This window comes from Lichtheimia ornata (genome assembly GCF_029851405.1).
Source record: "Lichtheimia ornata isolate CBS 291.66 chromosome Unknown scaffold00005, whole genome shotgun sequence".
Lineage (NCBI taxonomy): Eukaryota > Fungi > Mucoromycota > Mucoromycetes > Mucorales > Lichtheimiaceae > Lichtheimia > Lichtheimia ornata.
This window is the reverse complement of record NW_026695325.1, coordinates 328,179-341,754: the sequence shown is the minus strand read 5'-3', so window position 1 is coordinate 341,754 and position 13,576 is coordinate 328,179. Positions and strand designations below refer to the sequence as shown.

At 43.8% G+C, this 13,576-nt stretch overlaps 5 protein-coding genes across 5 annotated transcripts; all 5 read right to left on the bottom strand.

Annotated features, from left to right (window-relative positions):
• Positions 1–180: 180 nt before the first annotated feature.
• O0I10_001899 (uncharacterized protein) lies at positions 181–549 on the bottom strand (the record flags this gene model as incomplete). The annotated part of the gene is made up of 2 exons (XM_058481988.1): positions 181–476; positions 534–549. 2 exons carry the CDS (start codon positions 547–549, stop codon positions 181–183), a joined length of 312 nt encoding a protein of 103 aa, XP_058347119.1.
• Positions 550–1,397: 848 nt separating this feature from the next.
• O0I10_001898 (uncharacterized protein) lies at positions 1,398–2,673 on the bottom strand (the record flags this gene model as incomplete). The annotated part of the gene is made up of 4 exons (XM_058481987.1): positions 1,398–1,550; positions 1,609–2,179; positions 2,253–2,542; positions 2,611–2,673. 4 exons carry the CDS (start codon positions 2,671–2,673, stop codon positions 1,398–1,400), a joined length of 1,077 nt encoding a protein of 358 aa, XP_058347118.1.
• A 446-nt stretch (positions 2,674–3,119) lies between these two features.
• Positions 3,120–6,811, bottom strand: O0I10_001897 (uncharacterized protein; the record flags this gene model as incomplete). Its single annotated transcript, XM_058481986.1, has 10 exons — positions 3,120–3,295; positions 3,353–5,404; positions 5,458–5,554; positions 5,617–5,659; positions 5,716–5,897; positions 5,960–6,058; positions 6,121–6,183; positions 6,239–6,458; positions 6,587–6,678; positions 6,743–6,811. The coding sequence occupies 10 exons, from the start codon at positions 6,809–6,811 to the stop codon at positions 3,120–3,122; spliced, it is 3,093 nt and encodes a 1,030-aa protein (XP_058347117.1).
• A 250-nt stretch (positions 6,812–7,061) lies between these two features.
• Positions 7,062–8,280, bottom strand: O0I10_001896 (uncharacterized protein; the record flags this gene model as incomplete). Its single annotated transcript, XM_058481985.1, has 5 exons — positions 7,062–7,076; positions 7,136–7,332; positions 7,402–7,549; positions 7,630–7,755; positions 8,128–8,280. The coding sequence occupies 5 exons, from the start codon at positions 8,278–8,280 to the stop codon at positions 7,062–7,064; spliced, it is 639 nt and encodes a 212-aa protein (XP_058347116.1).
• A 249-nt stretch (positions 8,281–8,529) lies between these two features.
• Positions 8,530–10,676, bottom strand: O0I10_001895 (uncharacterized protein; the record flags this gene model as incomplete). The annotated part of the gene is made up of 2 exons (XM_058481984.1): positions 8,530–9,881; positions 9,941–10,676. 2 exons carry the CDS (start codon positions 10,674–10,676, stop codon positions 8,530–8,532), a joined length of 2,088 nt encoding a protein of 695 aa, XP_058347115.1.
• Between the last annotated feature and the right edge of the window lie 2,900 nt (positions 10,677–13,576).

Sequence of the window (13,576 nt, the reverse complement as noted above, 5' to 3'; positions counted from 1 at the left end):
TACTATGCACAAGGAATGATTTATTTGGAACTAGCCAACATGGTATATATAACAAAGGGCTTCCCATACATGGGTTGAGCGTTTGTGTGATATTACTATAGAATACATGGGATGCAAAGATGAGGCCAAATGAAAGTAGTGCTGTGGGAAATGTCATTGTCCAACGCTTTGGTGGCTGTATCAATAATACTCGTTACTCTTCCAAAGATCTTTAACCGTGCTCACTTGATTCATCTCTGGATAGTATCGTCCATAGTCGTAATAAGGTGGTGGGTAATAGTATGATCCATAACGGAGTCGGTTCATAATTCCACGTAGTAGACCAGGCCTTTGATAAGGCACCCCATAGTATCCGCCATAGTATGATGAAGGATAGTACCCTGCTGCACCATAGTAATAAGGTGGGGTCATGGATGGATACAGCTGGCCATAGAAAGGATTTTGATAACCGTAACCATACAGATTGACGTTGTACACTAAAAAAGAAAGGCAAGATTAATACCTTGAAGGGGGACATACAACCAACCACGTACATGGATAGTAAGACATTCAAATGAGAAAAGAGAGAAGAATCAACTTCTTTGCTCTTCTCCACACATTCATATGCAAGTGTGACTCTCTCTGACATTGTGATGTGCCTCCTTACACATGCATCATGTTGCCGTGCAACCTTGGCACCATGCGACTGGATATTCGCAGGCTTGGTTGGCGTTTGTTTCATTGTGCACTCTCTTTTTATTTCTTTGCAACATGAATCCTACCCTATTTTCCAACGCCGTTTCCCTTTTATGTGGCGTGTATGTGCAACATGGCCATCTTTGCCAAAAACGAGTGGGACGGCCTAAATTATCCCGTATCCTTGACAACAATAATAGAACAAGGGAGCCATCGTGTTTCATTCAACGAACGTCCATTGTGCCATGTGCACATGTGACCTTGTCATAGGATCAGATCATATTCGCCACCTCCTTGGTGTGTTCATTGTTTAGATCATTGTGCGTTCTTGTCGTCAATAGGATCATCAAGCTAAACATCCAACTCGGCACATGTCCTATTATTGGTTGGTCCAATCCCGTGACACAGCAGTGCGTCAGATGATCCCGGAATGGAGCCGGCCTCTTCTTTCATTTTTTCCCAACATGGCAATCAAAATGAATACAAGTCCCAATAACGTATAATGCTTTTCCCAGGTGGTTTATCACTTTGATATCGCTTGTATATAAACATGATCGGAAGGAAATAAAAAGCAAAGTAGTAGGTGGAAACATGAGGTGTATAAATGAACATGGTGGCGGTAAATGCGTGCGTGTGGTTATGATGTTTTGATCAGCGTTTGAGGGTTGGGGGGAGGAATGCATGTGATGGAAAGGGAAAATAAACGAACAATAAAACCAAGTTTAACCTAAGATCTGCACTTTGATGGCACCATCACGACCTTCTTTGACATGCTCAAATGCCTTGACAGCATCTTGCAGGGGATAAGAGTGGGTGATCAGGGGTTTGACATCCACACTACCTGATGCAAGCATCTTGACAGCAGTACCATAAGTCTACAAAGATGGATTGTGAGATACACATATGGATTCAATCATACAAGTTATCACTTACGTTACAATAACGGAAGATGCCTTTGATGTCCACCTCCCGTGAAGAAATTTCAGAGATCGGCAAGGCTTGAACAGAAGATCCCATACCAACCAATACGACCTGACCACCATTTTTAGAAAGCAATACCGACATTTGGACACAAGTCTCTGCACCGGTACAATCAATCACAGCATCGGCAAGCTCTTCGGTCTCGAGAATGGCAGCTGCCATACGACGTGCGTAATCCATATTGGGTTCACCAGGATTGGGACGTTGAAGTAAAACTTGAGAATCGGTGCAATAGGTCTTTGCAAACTCAAGACGCGAAGGCACCAAATCAGTGATAGTAACATGACCGGCACCAGCAGCCTTAGCAGCAGCAGCACATAATAAACCCACAGGACCAGCACCAAAGATAATAACACGATCACCAGCAGTAATGTTGGCGCGGCGAGCAGCGTGAATACCCACTGAAAGAGGTTCAATTAATGCACCTTCTTCAAGTGACACGTGGTCTGGAAGCTTGAAACAAAAATCGGCAGCGTGCTTGTAGTAGTTGCACAAGGTGCCATCAATGGGGGGAGTGGCAGCACTGGGACAAAAAAGTGATCGTGAGCCTTTTTTCCCTTTCACTTTCCATAAGCAGCAATTAAAGAGACACTTACAAGGCCATCTCCGGACACAAGTTGTAACGACCTGATTTGCATTGATCGCACATACGACATGCTACACCAGGTTCCAAAGCAACACGATCACCAACCTTCAAGTGCTTTACATTTTCTCCAACAGCTGCCACAATACCAGCAGATTCATGTCCCAAAATCATAGGTGCTTTGAGTTGGAATGAACCAATACCACCATGGAGCCAATAGTGTACATCCGAACCACAAATGCCAGTGGCCTTGACATTGATAAGTACTTCGCCGGTGTTCAAGGTGGGAATTGGTCTGTTTTCCTGATAGGAGCAACAATGATCTCAATACAACACGTCTCCATTTGTCTTATGTATTGACTTAGGCTTACAATAACAATGTTGTTCTTTTCGCGTAAAACGACGCATTGATTGGTTTCGTCTTGAGGCAGCATGTTGTGTTAAAAGAGAGGAAGAAGCAAAAGCGTTTGTAAACGAAAAGCTGAATGACGCCCTTTATACAAATGTGGGGATGAAGGGGGATGGACCAACCGGATTTTTTCAGTTTGAGCGGGTCAATTTCCTCTTCTGCAACCATTTCTCCGATTCAATAGTCAATTGTCAAAGAGAGGGTCTTCCTCGGCGGTGACCACGCTTAAGCCGAATACTATAAAAGTCCATTAGCGTTGACTGAGCGTGAAAAACAAACACACTATAGACTTTCCCCCCATCCGAAATGACGCACATCCAAGGCACCAGGCATGTTCAATATAGCTGAGACTCTTTGTAAACACTCCTTTGTTGTTTTCCTCAAAGAATAAAACTCTCTCACATGAAATGATCAAATTGATATTATTAATTGAATGGGGTTGTTGTAATAGGATTGTTGTTATGGTACACGCTAATTGATCGGCTCCATGTAGTTGCCAGGAATAAGACCTCGTTGTCGTCGTTGCGGATCCATAAGCTCGGCGAGCCACCATCCATCTATTTGTTTGGTAATCACAGCCAATGGATCACCAGCCATAAAGCTCATTTCACTAGGAATCTTGGCTTCGTAGGTCCAAATGGCTCGTACTAAGAATAAAAGGCATTGTCAGCTCATGGCATGTCAAATCACGATCCACTTTTTACCATATTCAATGATAGGTGAGCCATCTTCCAATTGGTCCTGTCGAGGAGCAGCAGGTGCTTTTCCAGTGGATGAGGATGGTACTGGTTGTTGCATCATACGTTGTGGCGATGGTGATGACTGATAGTTGTTATTCATGGATCGCATCACCGGGACAGCACTAACAGGTCGAGACAAAACAGGCGTGCTTCTTGAACCCAAGCTATTGTGGATCACCTCTTCATCTTCGAGAATGACAGGTTGTTGTTGTTGTTGTGGAGGATCGTCGTTGAATTGCTTATGCTGGCGTTTGTCCTTTTTGCCACCAAAGATGTTCATTGAAAATCGCTTTTCTTTCTTATCAGCCGTACTCGAAAGAGGTGCTGCTAATGCACTAGCACGCTTATCTTGCTTATCGTCCGATTTCAAAACACCCTTAACAAAGGAACTAAGATGTCCCTTTTTGTGATGGCTGGCAGACTCTGAAGGTCGTGGGGCATCTGTAAGAGACCTGGGTTGTTGTCCTTCTCCTTCAATTTCATATAGAGGTTGCTCAAGAGGCTCCAAAGGAGGTTGTTGTTGCCAACGAGTACCATCCATTGCACTAAAACGTCGACTGGGTGATGGGTTGACAGGGGATTGCCATGATTGTGTTTGGTGAGCATGTGCTCGACCAGCTGCAATTACTTGTTGTGCTGCGGCTTGTGGAGCTTGTTGTTGTTGGTATGGTTGTTGTTGCTGTTGTTGTTGATGTGGATTTGTGTTGATGTTGTTACGTGTAGTGGTAGGTGATGATGTGGGCTTGTTGGGTATCTCAATCTTTAAAGGAGCATTGGGACGATGGAACTTGTTACCCGTGCTCGTGCTAGCTGTGGGTGTCCGGCTATCAGGTTCAGGAACAACAGGAGCTGTGAGAGATGGTGAACTTGCATTCATACTCATGCGCACATTTTGTACACGCACTGGCAATTGTTGAGGACGACGAATCGATGAAATGACCCACTTTTCAGCTTTAGGTGGGGGAAGAGAGTAATCATTCTCTGTAGATCCATCATCATCATTTTTATCATTTGCTGGTGCTGATAAAGGTGCTGGATCAGATAAATGCACACCTTGAATCGAATCGTTTGCTGGTTGCGTTTCATGAGCGGCTGCAACAGTGGCATCAAGTGATCTCGTGGTAGGTTTCAGCTCTTGATGGGATGCATCAGCTGAAGTAGTCGCTGCTACAGCATCGGCTGGTTTAGGATCCACAACGCTCGTTTGCATGTCATTGCCTGAATCCACACGTGACATTCGCTTTTGCTCCGAAGTTGAAGAACCACTTTGAAATTCGGGATTTGGCATTGGTTTGTATTTGTCATCTTGTAATGTTGAATCATGTTGCTGTGCATCATTGTTTGTTGAAAGATCCATTCCAGTAGTAGTTACAGCAGCAACAGCAGCAGCAGCCACAGCAACTGCAGGCTCAACAGCTGATGCATGTTCCTCATGGTCCTCTCGTTGTTTTGAATCCACATTAACGGGCGAAGGTGGTGTTGCAGGAATTGGTGGGTCTTCAGGGGATACTGATGTGGATTGTGCATGGTCCTCATTAATCACGGGTTGCATGGCAACGGCCGTTTCCTTTGCGGATGATTCGGATTCTTTGACAGCGTTATCATTGGTATCCATAGCAACTGGTGCCTCCTTAGCAGGTTGATCGGATGTTGATTTTGACTCTGTATTCGGCTGTTCATCGATTGTTGGTGCTGATTGTTCATTTGTCGTCGACTTGGGTGCAACAACAACTTCTTCATGTGTCGATTTCGTTTCTGCTGGTGGTTTAGATTCTGGGATACTGAGCATTTCTTCAACTTCAGCCATAGCCGTGGTCATTGCATCTCCCTGGGAATCGTCATGTGATTGTTCTTTGACATGCTGCTGCTCCGTGGTTGGTGCTGGGTCATTGTTGTCATTCACAGACTCTGGCATAGGTGGTAGCTCCTTTGTTTCGAGCACAGGGCCATGGTGAATAGATGAAGAAGGCGTACTTTGTATATCCATCGAAGAGAATGGTTCAAATTGCATGACATCTATTTTCATTGGATTAGCAGCTGCTTTCAAGGTATGAAATGCTATGGATTACCTGGCATTACATTGCCTGTACCGTATCGTGTAACAAACTCTTCAATATCCTTACGCACATCTGTCAGCTCCAATGTTGTTCGAATACGTTCACAGCACTATTTTGCTCATTTGATTAAAAAAACAGCACATGACAACCAATAAACAATGCACCATCTACCTGATCATCCACGAGATACACGCTGGACATCATGGTTGAAAATCTATACGAATCATGAAGCTTAGTACACTACCCTCCACTTTAAAAATCAACACTTACGAGCGTAAGCTACCATGGATGTAGTGTATCCGCTTCTCTTCCATGTCTTGGAAAATGTCACATGCTCCCCTCCAGCTTGCCACCCAATCGCTTGTCACAGAGTTGAAGACATCAACAGCACGCCGGTATTCTTGTTCCGCTGCATTCATCATCTTTCGACCTTCATCAATCTCCTCCTTCATCTACAACACAACCAAATCGTCAATGGATGATACTACAATAGTAGATTAATCGATACACTTACTTGATGCATCTCATCCTCAGTCATTTCAGATCCTCGTTCTCGTAGATACTTTTCCATGCCAGCCACTTTGGTACATTCGGCAGTATAGAATTCCTTGGCCTGTGCATCGTGTTGATTAGATATAAGGGGTATTGAGAAAAAGGGGGAAATGGCCTGTGTACCTTGATTGCATTGGTATAATGCATATTCTTTAGTTGCCTAGCATTTTCAATCTGCTGATGATGCTACAGCAACCCGTGAGTATCAGCTATGAGCTATGTTTTGACATGATACGCATACCTGTTTTCGTGATTCACGTTGTTCGCGTAAGAAACCATCCAATGGTGCTTCCAACTGATGTTTGAGCTGCTGGGCGAGGTCCAAATGTGCACGAGCCGTTGTTTCCAAAGCACTGGGAATATGCGACAATGACTCGGATAACGTTCCTTCCTCGGCTTGGCCGACAATCAATTGAGATAACTTGAGTAAGCGTTCACCATAGTCTTCTTCGATCTGTGACCTAGTTTATATATCCGAGTAAGCTCATTTGCATGCATGTCTATATAATGAAGCACTGGGGGGTGGGGAAAGAAACGAGAAAGGGGTGGTTTCCATGGGTACAGGAGCAGTATATGTATAAAGCTGTACCTTATTTCATAGAGCTTCTTGATCTCTTCACAAGTTTGCTTGGAATTGTGTAGCTTTTCGATAATAACGTCGACTCCACGATCGCTTGGATCCTATTGTATTCGAAATGAACAAAAGTCGGGGGGAAGGGGTGGTGTCAAATAGAAAAGGTGTTACCCAGAATGAGTTAGCAAAACGCAGCCCCGTTGACTGGTGTGGAGAAGTTGCAATGACAGCAGCAGCCATACGGAAAGAAAGCAGGTCTACTCCTTGAATTCAATGATGACAAAAAGGAAGAGCGAAAAGGCGTGTGGAGTATAAGAAAAAAGAAAAGACTAGGCAAAGCACCAGCAGAAACAGAAAACGAGCGCATGGTGCTATTTTTAGACTATGCGGCGACCAAGTAAAAGATGCGAAAAATACGTTTGTCTCAATGCTTTATATTTCAATCTCGATCGTTTATACAAAAATGTTTCTCGTACTAGGCATTTGGCATTTACTGATCATCATTCTATCAATTAGATGTCAATACAATTTGTATCCAATATCAATCATTAGTTGCCTACTTACCGGTCCAGCCATGTAACTATCCATCTCAGCATCCAATTCCTCCTCGGACGGCTTGGGTCGATTTTCACGACGACGGTTGCCACCTCGACCACGTTGAGGACGGTTGCTACCACGCATGGGCCGCCTCATAGGACCACCAGATTGTTGTTGTTGTGCAACACCAGGCAAGGTAGCAAAGGCGATACGCATGGGGCGACCTAAATATAACACACAATGAACATTATTATTATCTGGCTTGGCAAATCACACCCCACACAATGACTTACCATCAAGTTCAACATTGTTATAGGATGCCAAGGCTCTCTCAGCGTCGGGTGGATAAGAAAAGACAATGTCAGCGACACCTGCAGAACCACCAGAAGGACCCAAATGTAAGAATGCACGTTTCACAGGGCCCATTTGACCAAAGAGTTCCTATATGATGTATGTTATCTCCTTGTACGATAATAATCCTCTTCCTCTTCTTCCTCTTCCTCCTCCTATATATGACTTACATAAAGATCACTCTCTGTGACATTGTAATGCAAGTTGGATACGATCAAGTTGGTACGCGACGTTCTAGCAGCAGGTTGGCTGGATGGAGCGTTACGATCTTGCTGTCTTGAACCATAAGGAGCGCGCTTTTGGATGGAAGAAAAAAGATAAAGGTGAGAGGGTGAAAGGGTGGATTTGATGAAAGGGGTGGAAGGGGGGAAAAGCAAGAGCACAATGCATCGCATGTCGTTATCACACCAAATATGCACCTGAACCCATCAGGGGTGATTCAAGTATACTGTTCGATCCTCCCAAGCGGATAAAAAGTGCGTGCGTGTAAAAAGTGTGATAGACGACTGAACAAGATGAACGCAATGAAACACAACCACACACAGAGACACGAACACACACATGACATGGTTGCCCACTGAGATTGAGCGTAATATTGGGTGCGTATGCGTACGACTGTGCTTGTGCTGGCGCATTGGAAACGGATGATTGGACTATACGCAACATACCGAGTAGCTGTTGTTTCCTGATCGAAAACCGCCACGAGAAGGCTTGCTTATGCCGCCACGACCACGATTGCTTTGCTGTCTACGTTTGTTGGTTCCCGTTTGCGAAATAACATCGTCAAGGGCCATGTCAAGAGCGTTGATTCCTGATGCCATGTTGGAAAAGTTGCAATAGTGTGTGAATAGGAAAAAGAGCGTGTGGTTGCGAAGCAACAGTGAGGAGTCCATAATCAATTCAACCTCCTTCTCCCGTTGCTGCTGACATCCAATTCCACCACGCACACCACCACGCGTTTCAGCCTACCAGTCCCACCCACCACCCATCCATACAATACATTCATAAAAGTTTGATATTGAATCAATGCAAATGTTGGTGTTGTTTATTTCGGGGATTGATGGGGCACTTTAATATTGTTGTAAACATCTTCTCTCTATACGCAACGCAACATGTTTTTTAACAGGAAGGTATGCAAATACAAAGATTGGCTTCGAAGTCATTTTGATGGTCATATCAGTTTTGTTGTTGAAATCTTTCTTTAAGAATGCATTCACTGTGTCTTCAAATGATTGCCAGCATGGTGTAAGTTCAACGTGTGTAAGATGGGGCATGCATGTCAAGGGTGTAAAGTTATCATTGTCCACACCAACTACGCCATAGGTCGATTGGATTTTCAGTGTTTGTAAAGGTGCACATAAACTAGTTGCAAATCCTTCTAGTTCACCCAACGCCACGTTCTTTTGAGACGTCAACTTCAGATTAACCAAAGACGAGGATTGAGCGATACATGACAAGCAACTTGTGATAGATACAGGTTGATTCAAGATCAAATGCACATCTCGTAAATAAGACGCAGTGCTGAATAAGAGATTTAAACCAGATGTTGATATGTTGCTCTCCTTCCCATCCAAAGCATGCATGATGGTCATTTCCAAATCTCTCAATCTGCTCACGCGATGCAAGCTGTACAGCAAATTATCATCCACGACCGCTGCATCTGCAATCCACAACACCTCGAGTACAGGACAATTTTGAAGGATCACTGATAAGTCATACGAAGATAGATATTGTGTCCTTAGCCTCGACTTGCGTAAATCAAGATTGCGTAATCTTGGAACGTTCACTTGTGCCAATGTGACCAATGTTTTGAATACAGGATACAAGCTATCCACTGGTAGACTTAGTCCTTCCAAAGTAAGGTGGCTCCTCTCCAGAAAGTGTGAAGCAGCATTATCCATGGAACTAACAATAATATCCATCCCAATAGTAGGCTGAGCGACATCAGTCCTATACACCAAAGAGTTGTCGGGAAATGCACGAAGATGGTCTATTTCACCCACACGAAAGCTTTGCAAGCAAGGGCAATAGTGGTTGGCAAGCTCGAGCACCTCATTATCATACCATCCATATCTTTTAGGAACGCAAGCTATGTGCTGTAATTGAGGACATTTTGGAATCAGATGCTTCAACCAACTCAATTCGCCGTTGACAAAGATGAGCTGTGTAAGTGGAATAGGATGGGCAGGAGCTACAAGCCAATTGATAAACATCCTGGGAAAAGGCTGAAGGTGCTTATGCATCTTGAGACGTGTGAGGTTGGGACACATTGCCAATAAATCATCGAACAAATCGCAGGGTTCGAGATCCACGGTATCCACTTCCACTTCAAGCTGTTTCAAAGTTGCCCTGTTCTGAAGCACGAGTGCCCTTGCCAATTTGATGCTAGGGATGGCCATTCCACTCTTTCCTGTAATGATCTCTAAATACAATCTATATGTGAGTTTTTGTGAGAGCTATTGTTAATAAAGGTCAACTTACCAAGGGATTCAAGCTGATTCCAAAGACCATATACTTCTTGGGGTAAACGATTCTCTGTGGATATAGCAAGATGGCGTATCTTGTATGTTGTCATATACTTGAGTAAAGGGTTGTCATGGGAGATTCTTGGAGTGATGGCAACGTCTTCCCATGTTGCTGGAAGGTTGTATATCCGATTACGCCAATGTCGACATGTGGCAGCAAAGCGTAGTCTGTCCGAGAAATAAAGCATGTGGATGATACGCTCGACTATCCCATCATCAAGTGGCCATTGGTTTGCATGATTGATGTGCTCATATAACTGTTGCTGTAATAATTGGAGATCCTTGTGTCGTTTATCTCTGGGAAAGAAAGGAGACAATCCTATGTCACATTGCCTTAGAGCGGCTGTAAGGTTGCCTTGTGCAACGAATGCTTGTACCGCAGCAATGTGGCCATCAGCGTTGGTAGGGGCGAGTTGTATGGCTTGTCGTGCACTGCTCAAAGCTTCTTCAAGGTTCTCCATTTCTCGGCATAAAACAGAGCGCCGCAAGAGTAAAGGCATAAGCAAGTTCTTGTGTGCATACGCGAGTACGTTGTCGAATATCCTGACTGCTGTGGTTTCTTGGCCGTTGTGTGTGGCGCTGACACCCGAGTGGAATTCACTTCTCAAGTAGTCCAATTCCTGAATGGTTGTTGTGCCGCCGAATGTGTCGCTAATGGTGTTGATGGGTTGGTGATGGTGAGAGCTCAACATGTAGAGAGTGAAAAAGCAAAGGCAAATTGATCCTGAAACGCGTTTACAAGAGCTTATAAGGTATCACTGATTTTTGCTGCATTTGGTATCACTACGCCACATTATGCAACACAGCTGATTGATTGTTGGATTCGGGATAGCCATCATGTATTAGACCACGTACCACATAAAGCTATTCATTGACGATCATTGCGACCAGTCATGGCGAAATCTAATACATTCGTAGCAACACCCCATATGAGCTATAGTACGAGTTCCTTTTAAATATTGTGTTGAATTCAATAGAAAAGTCGAAGAATAGCACATTGTAGCGTGGGCATTTATAAAGTAAACATGATAAAGGAACAGCATTACAAATTGAATAAGATACAGGTGAATTACATAACAGAGGAAACAGGGAAGAACGTGTCATTCTATTCTTGGTTGCTGCTGTCATCATACACACCCTTCATCCATGATTGCTGCATGATTTGACTTGAGTATTCCAATACCATCCATGGCTGTAACACATCCCCTTCGTCAAAGATACAAGCCCTCTTGTCAATTCCATCCAGTGCATCATAATCCTCGGCGGTATCCACGTGATGAGATCCTTCCTTCCAGCTGAGTATGTATCAAGTAGCCAAGCAACACTACAAGATTTCTCATTGCTGCACATCATGATCCCATCCATCCATCATAACCATACCATTGCAAGTCCAGTAACGTTGCTGATATGCTTCCTTTTCCATCAGGCGGTTGTATCCTCTTCTTGGTCATCCCTATCACAGCTCAACCAGTTGAAGATTGCTTGTTTTCTTGATAGCTGATATGGCATCATCCATAGGAATCCCTTTGTATCAAAGCGAGCTGTTGCACGTAAATAAAGCTGCTTCTATACCATGGCTATCTGCTGTCCACGTAAAAAAGGTCGCAATGAAGGTTGCTGCAAGTAACTTGAGACAATCAAGTAAAGACATTGCAAATGGCAACTGCTGGAATGAATGCTGTTACGTTTGATTGTGGCAGAGGAGTGTCCAAGAGAGAAGAGGCTCGTGTGTTGTAGAAGAATGGCAAGAAAGTTGTGTACACGCCATGGACTTGCCATTCAGTCAAAGACAATCGGATCAAGAGAGTTGTAGGATTGACATGATGGGTTGAAGCAGGGCAATCGTTCGCAGGTGGTAGTTGTATACTTGAATGGGGCAACAGTTGAGAATGAGAGAAAGAGGGAAGAAGGTGGGAGTGGAAGAGCTGGAAATTAATAATAGTTATATGATACTTCTGTGTTTGAGCGTTTTTCAGTCAAATCCTCTTGAATCAAGAAGGTTAAATGATGGGAATGATGGGCTGGATCAGGAGAATCGTTCACATGCATTGGATTGGGAAACAAAGACGATTGGGAGGAATGGGCTATCAAGTGGCAGTTTACAAATAACTAATCAATTTGATCTTTCTGAAATTGGATGATACTTCTGTGTTTGAGCGTAACTCAACCAAATCCTCTCGGATCAAGAAAGTTGAAGGATGGGCATGATGGGGTGGTGCAGGACAATCGATCGTATGCATTGATTTGGGCAACAAAGATGGCTGGGAGGAATGGGCTGCTAGCTGGCAGTTTACAAATAACTTTGCAAAATGATTTTTCTCATATTGGGCAATACTTCTGTGTTTGAGCGTTTTTCAGTCAAATCCTCTCGGATCAAGAAAGTTTAATGATGGAAATGATGAGCTGGAGTAGGACAATCGTTCACATGCATGGGATTGGGCAACAAAGGTGAAGGGGAGGACTAGGTTATTAGTTAGCATTTTGAACTATTCCTCAATAGTGTACAGGAATCATGCATCGCCTGTGCTGAACGACTCAAGTTACACAAACACGCCCTCTGCATCTTTTGCTCTACTATAGTCATACTACTTTACATTAAACAAAGACCACTTCTCATATAGCATCACGCTTACAACATAGTAAAAACATAAAGGTGCCTGTATCTCCGAACTTTACAATGAAACGTGGGGTTTTTATTAGAGCAATGTGCTCGGCTTGGCCAACTGCACCTTGGGTGCCAGTTTCATGTTCATCATGGCCAATCCCAGATTTCGCAATGTCACCACCAGCCAAACTGGATCCGGGGGTCGACCTCTTCTACGACGACGACCAAAAAATATTTTTTGGGCTAGTTGCGACATTGAACGTGAAACTTTCACACAAGGTGCCGTTGGCCAAGCCGAGCACATTGCTCTATTCGAAACCCCACGTTTCATTGTAAAGTTTGGAGATACAGGCACCTTTATGTTTGTAAGCGTGATGCTATATGAGGAGTGGTCTTTGTTTAATGTAAAGTAGCTAGACCCTGGCAGAGCAAAAGATGCAGAGGGTCGTGTTGTGTAACACAGCTACGTTTGCATGAATGAAAGGGTCATTGTATAATTACTTTATGGATCATCTAGGAACAGGCATGTATTGCTAGCTAACAGCCACTTTTATCCAATCATCATTGTTGCGAGATCCACTGCATGGGAACGATGCCCCTGCTCTAGACATTCATTTCCATGATTAAAGTAGGTTGATCCGAGCTGATTTGACTGAGCTGCAGTCAAAGAGAGATTACATCACTCTGAACATAAAGCACGCTCGATGTAGCTCAACCGATATAATCTTGTGTGAGCGTAACTCAACCAAATCAACTCGGATCAACCTACTTTAATCATGGAAATGAATGTCTAGAGCAGGAGCATCGTCCACCTACAGTATAGTACACAAAAGTTGGGAATGCACAAAAGTGGCTATTAGCTGCCAATGTATGACATAAAAGTGAGGTTGCGTACCTTTCATGCATTGTCCCTGAAGTCCTGACTTTTTAGCTGAGTTACCCAAAGAGGTCCTTCTGCATCTTTTGCTGCCAGAAGTCCACCTACTC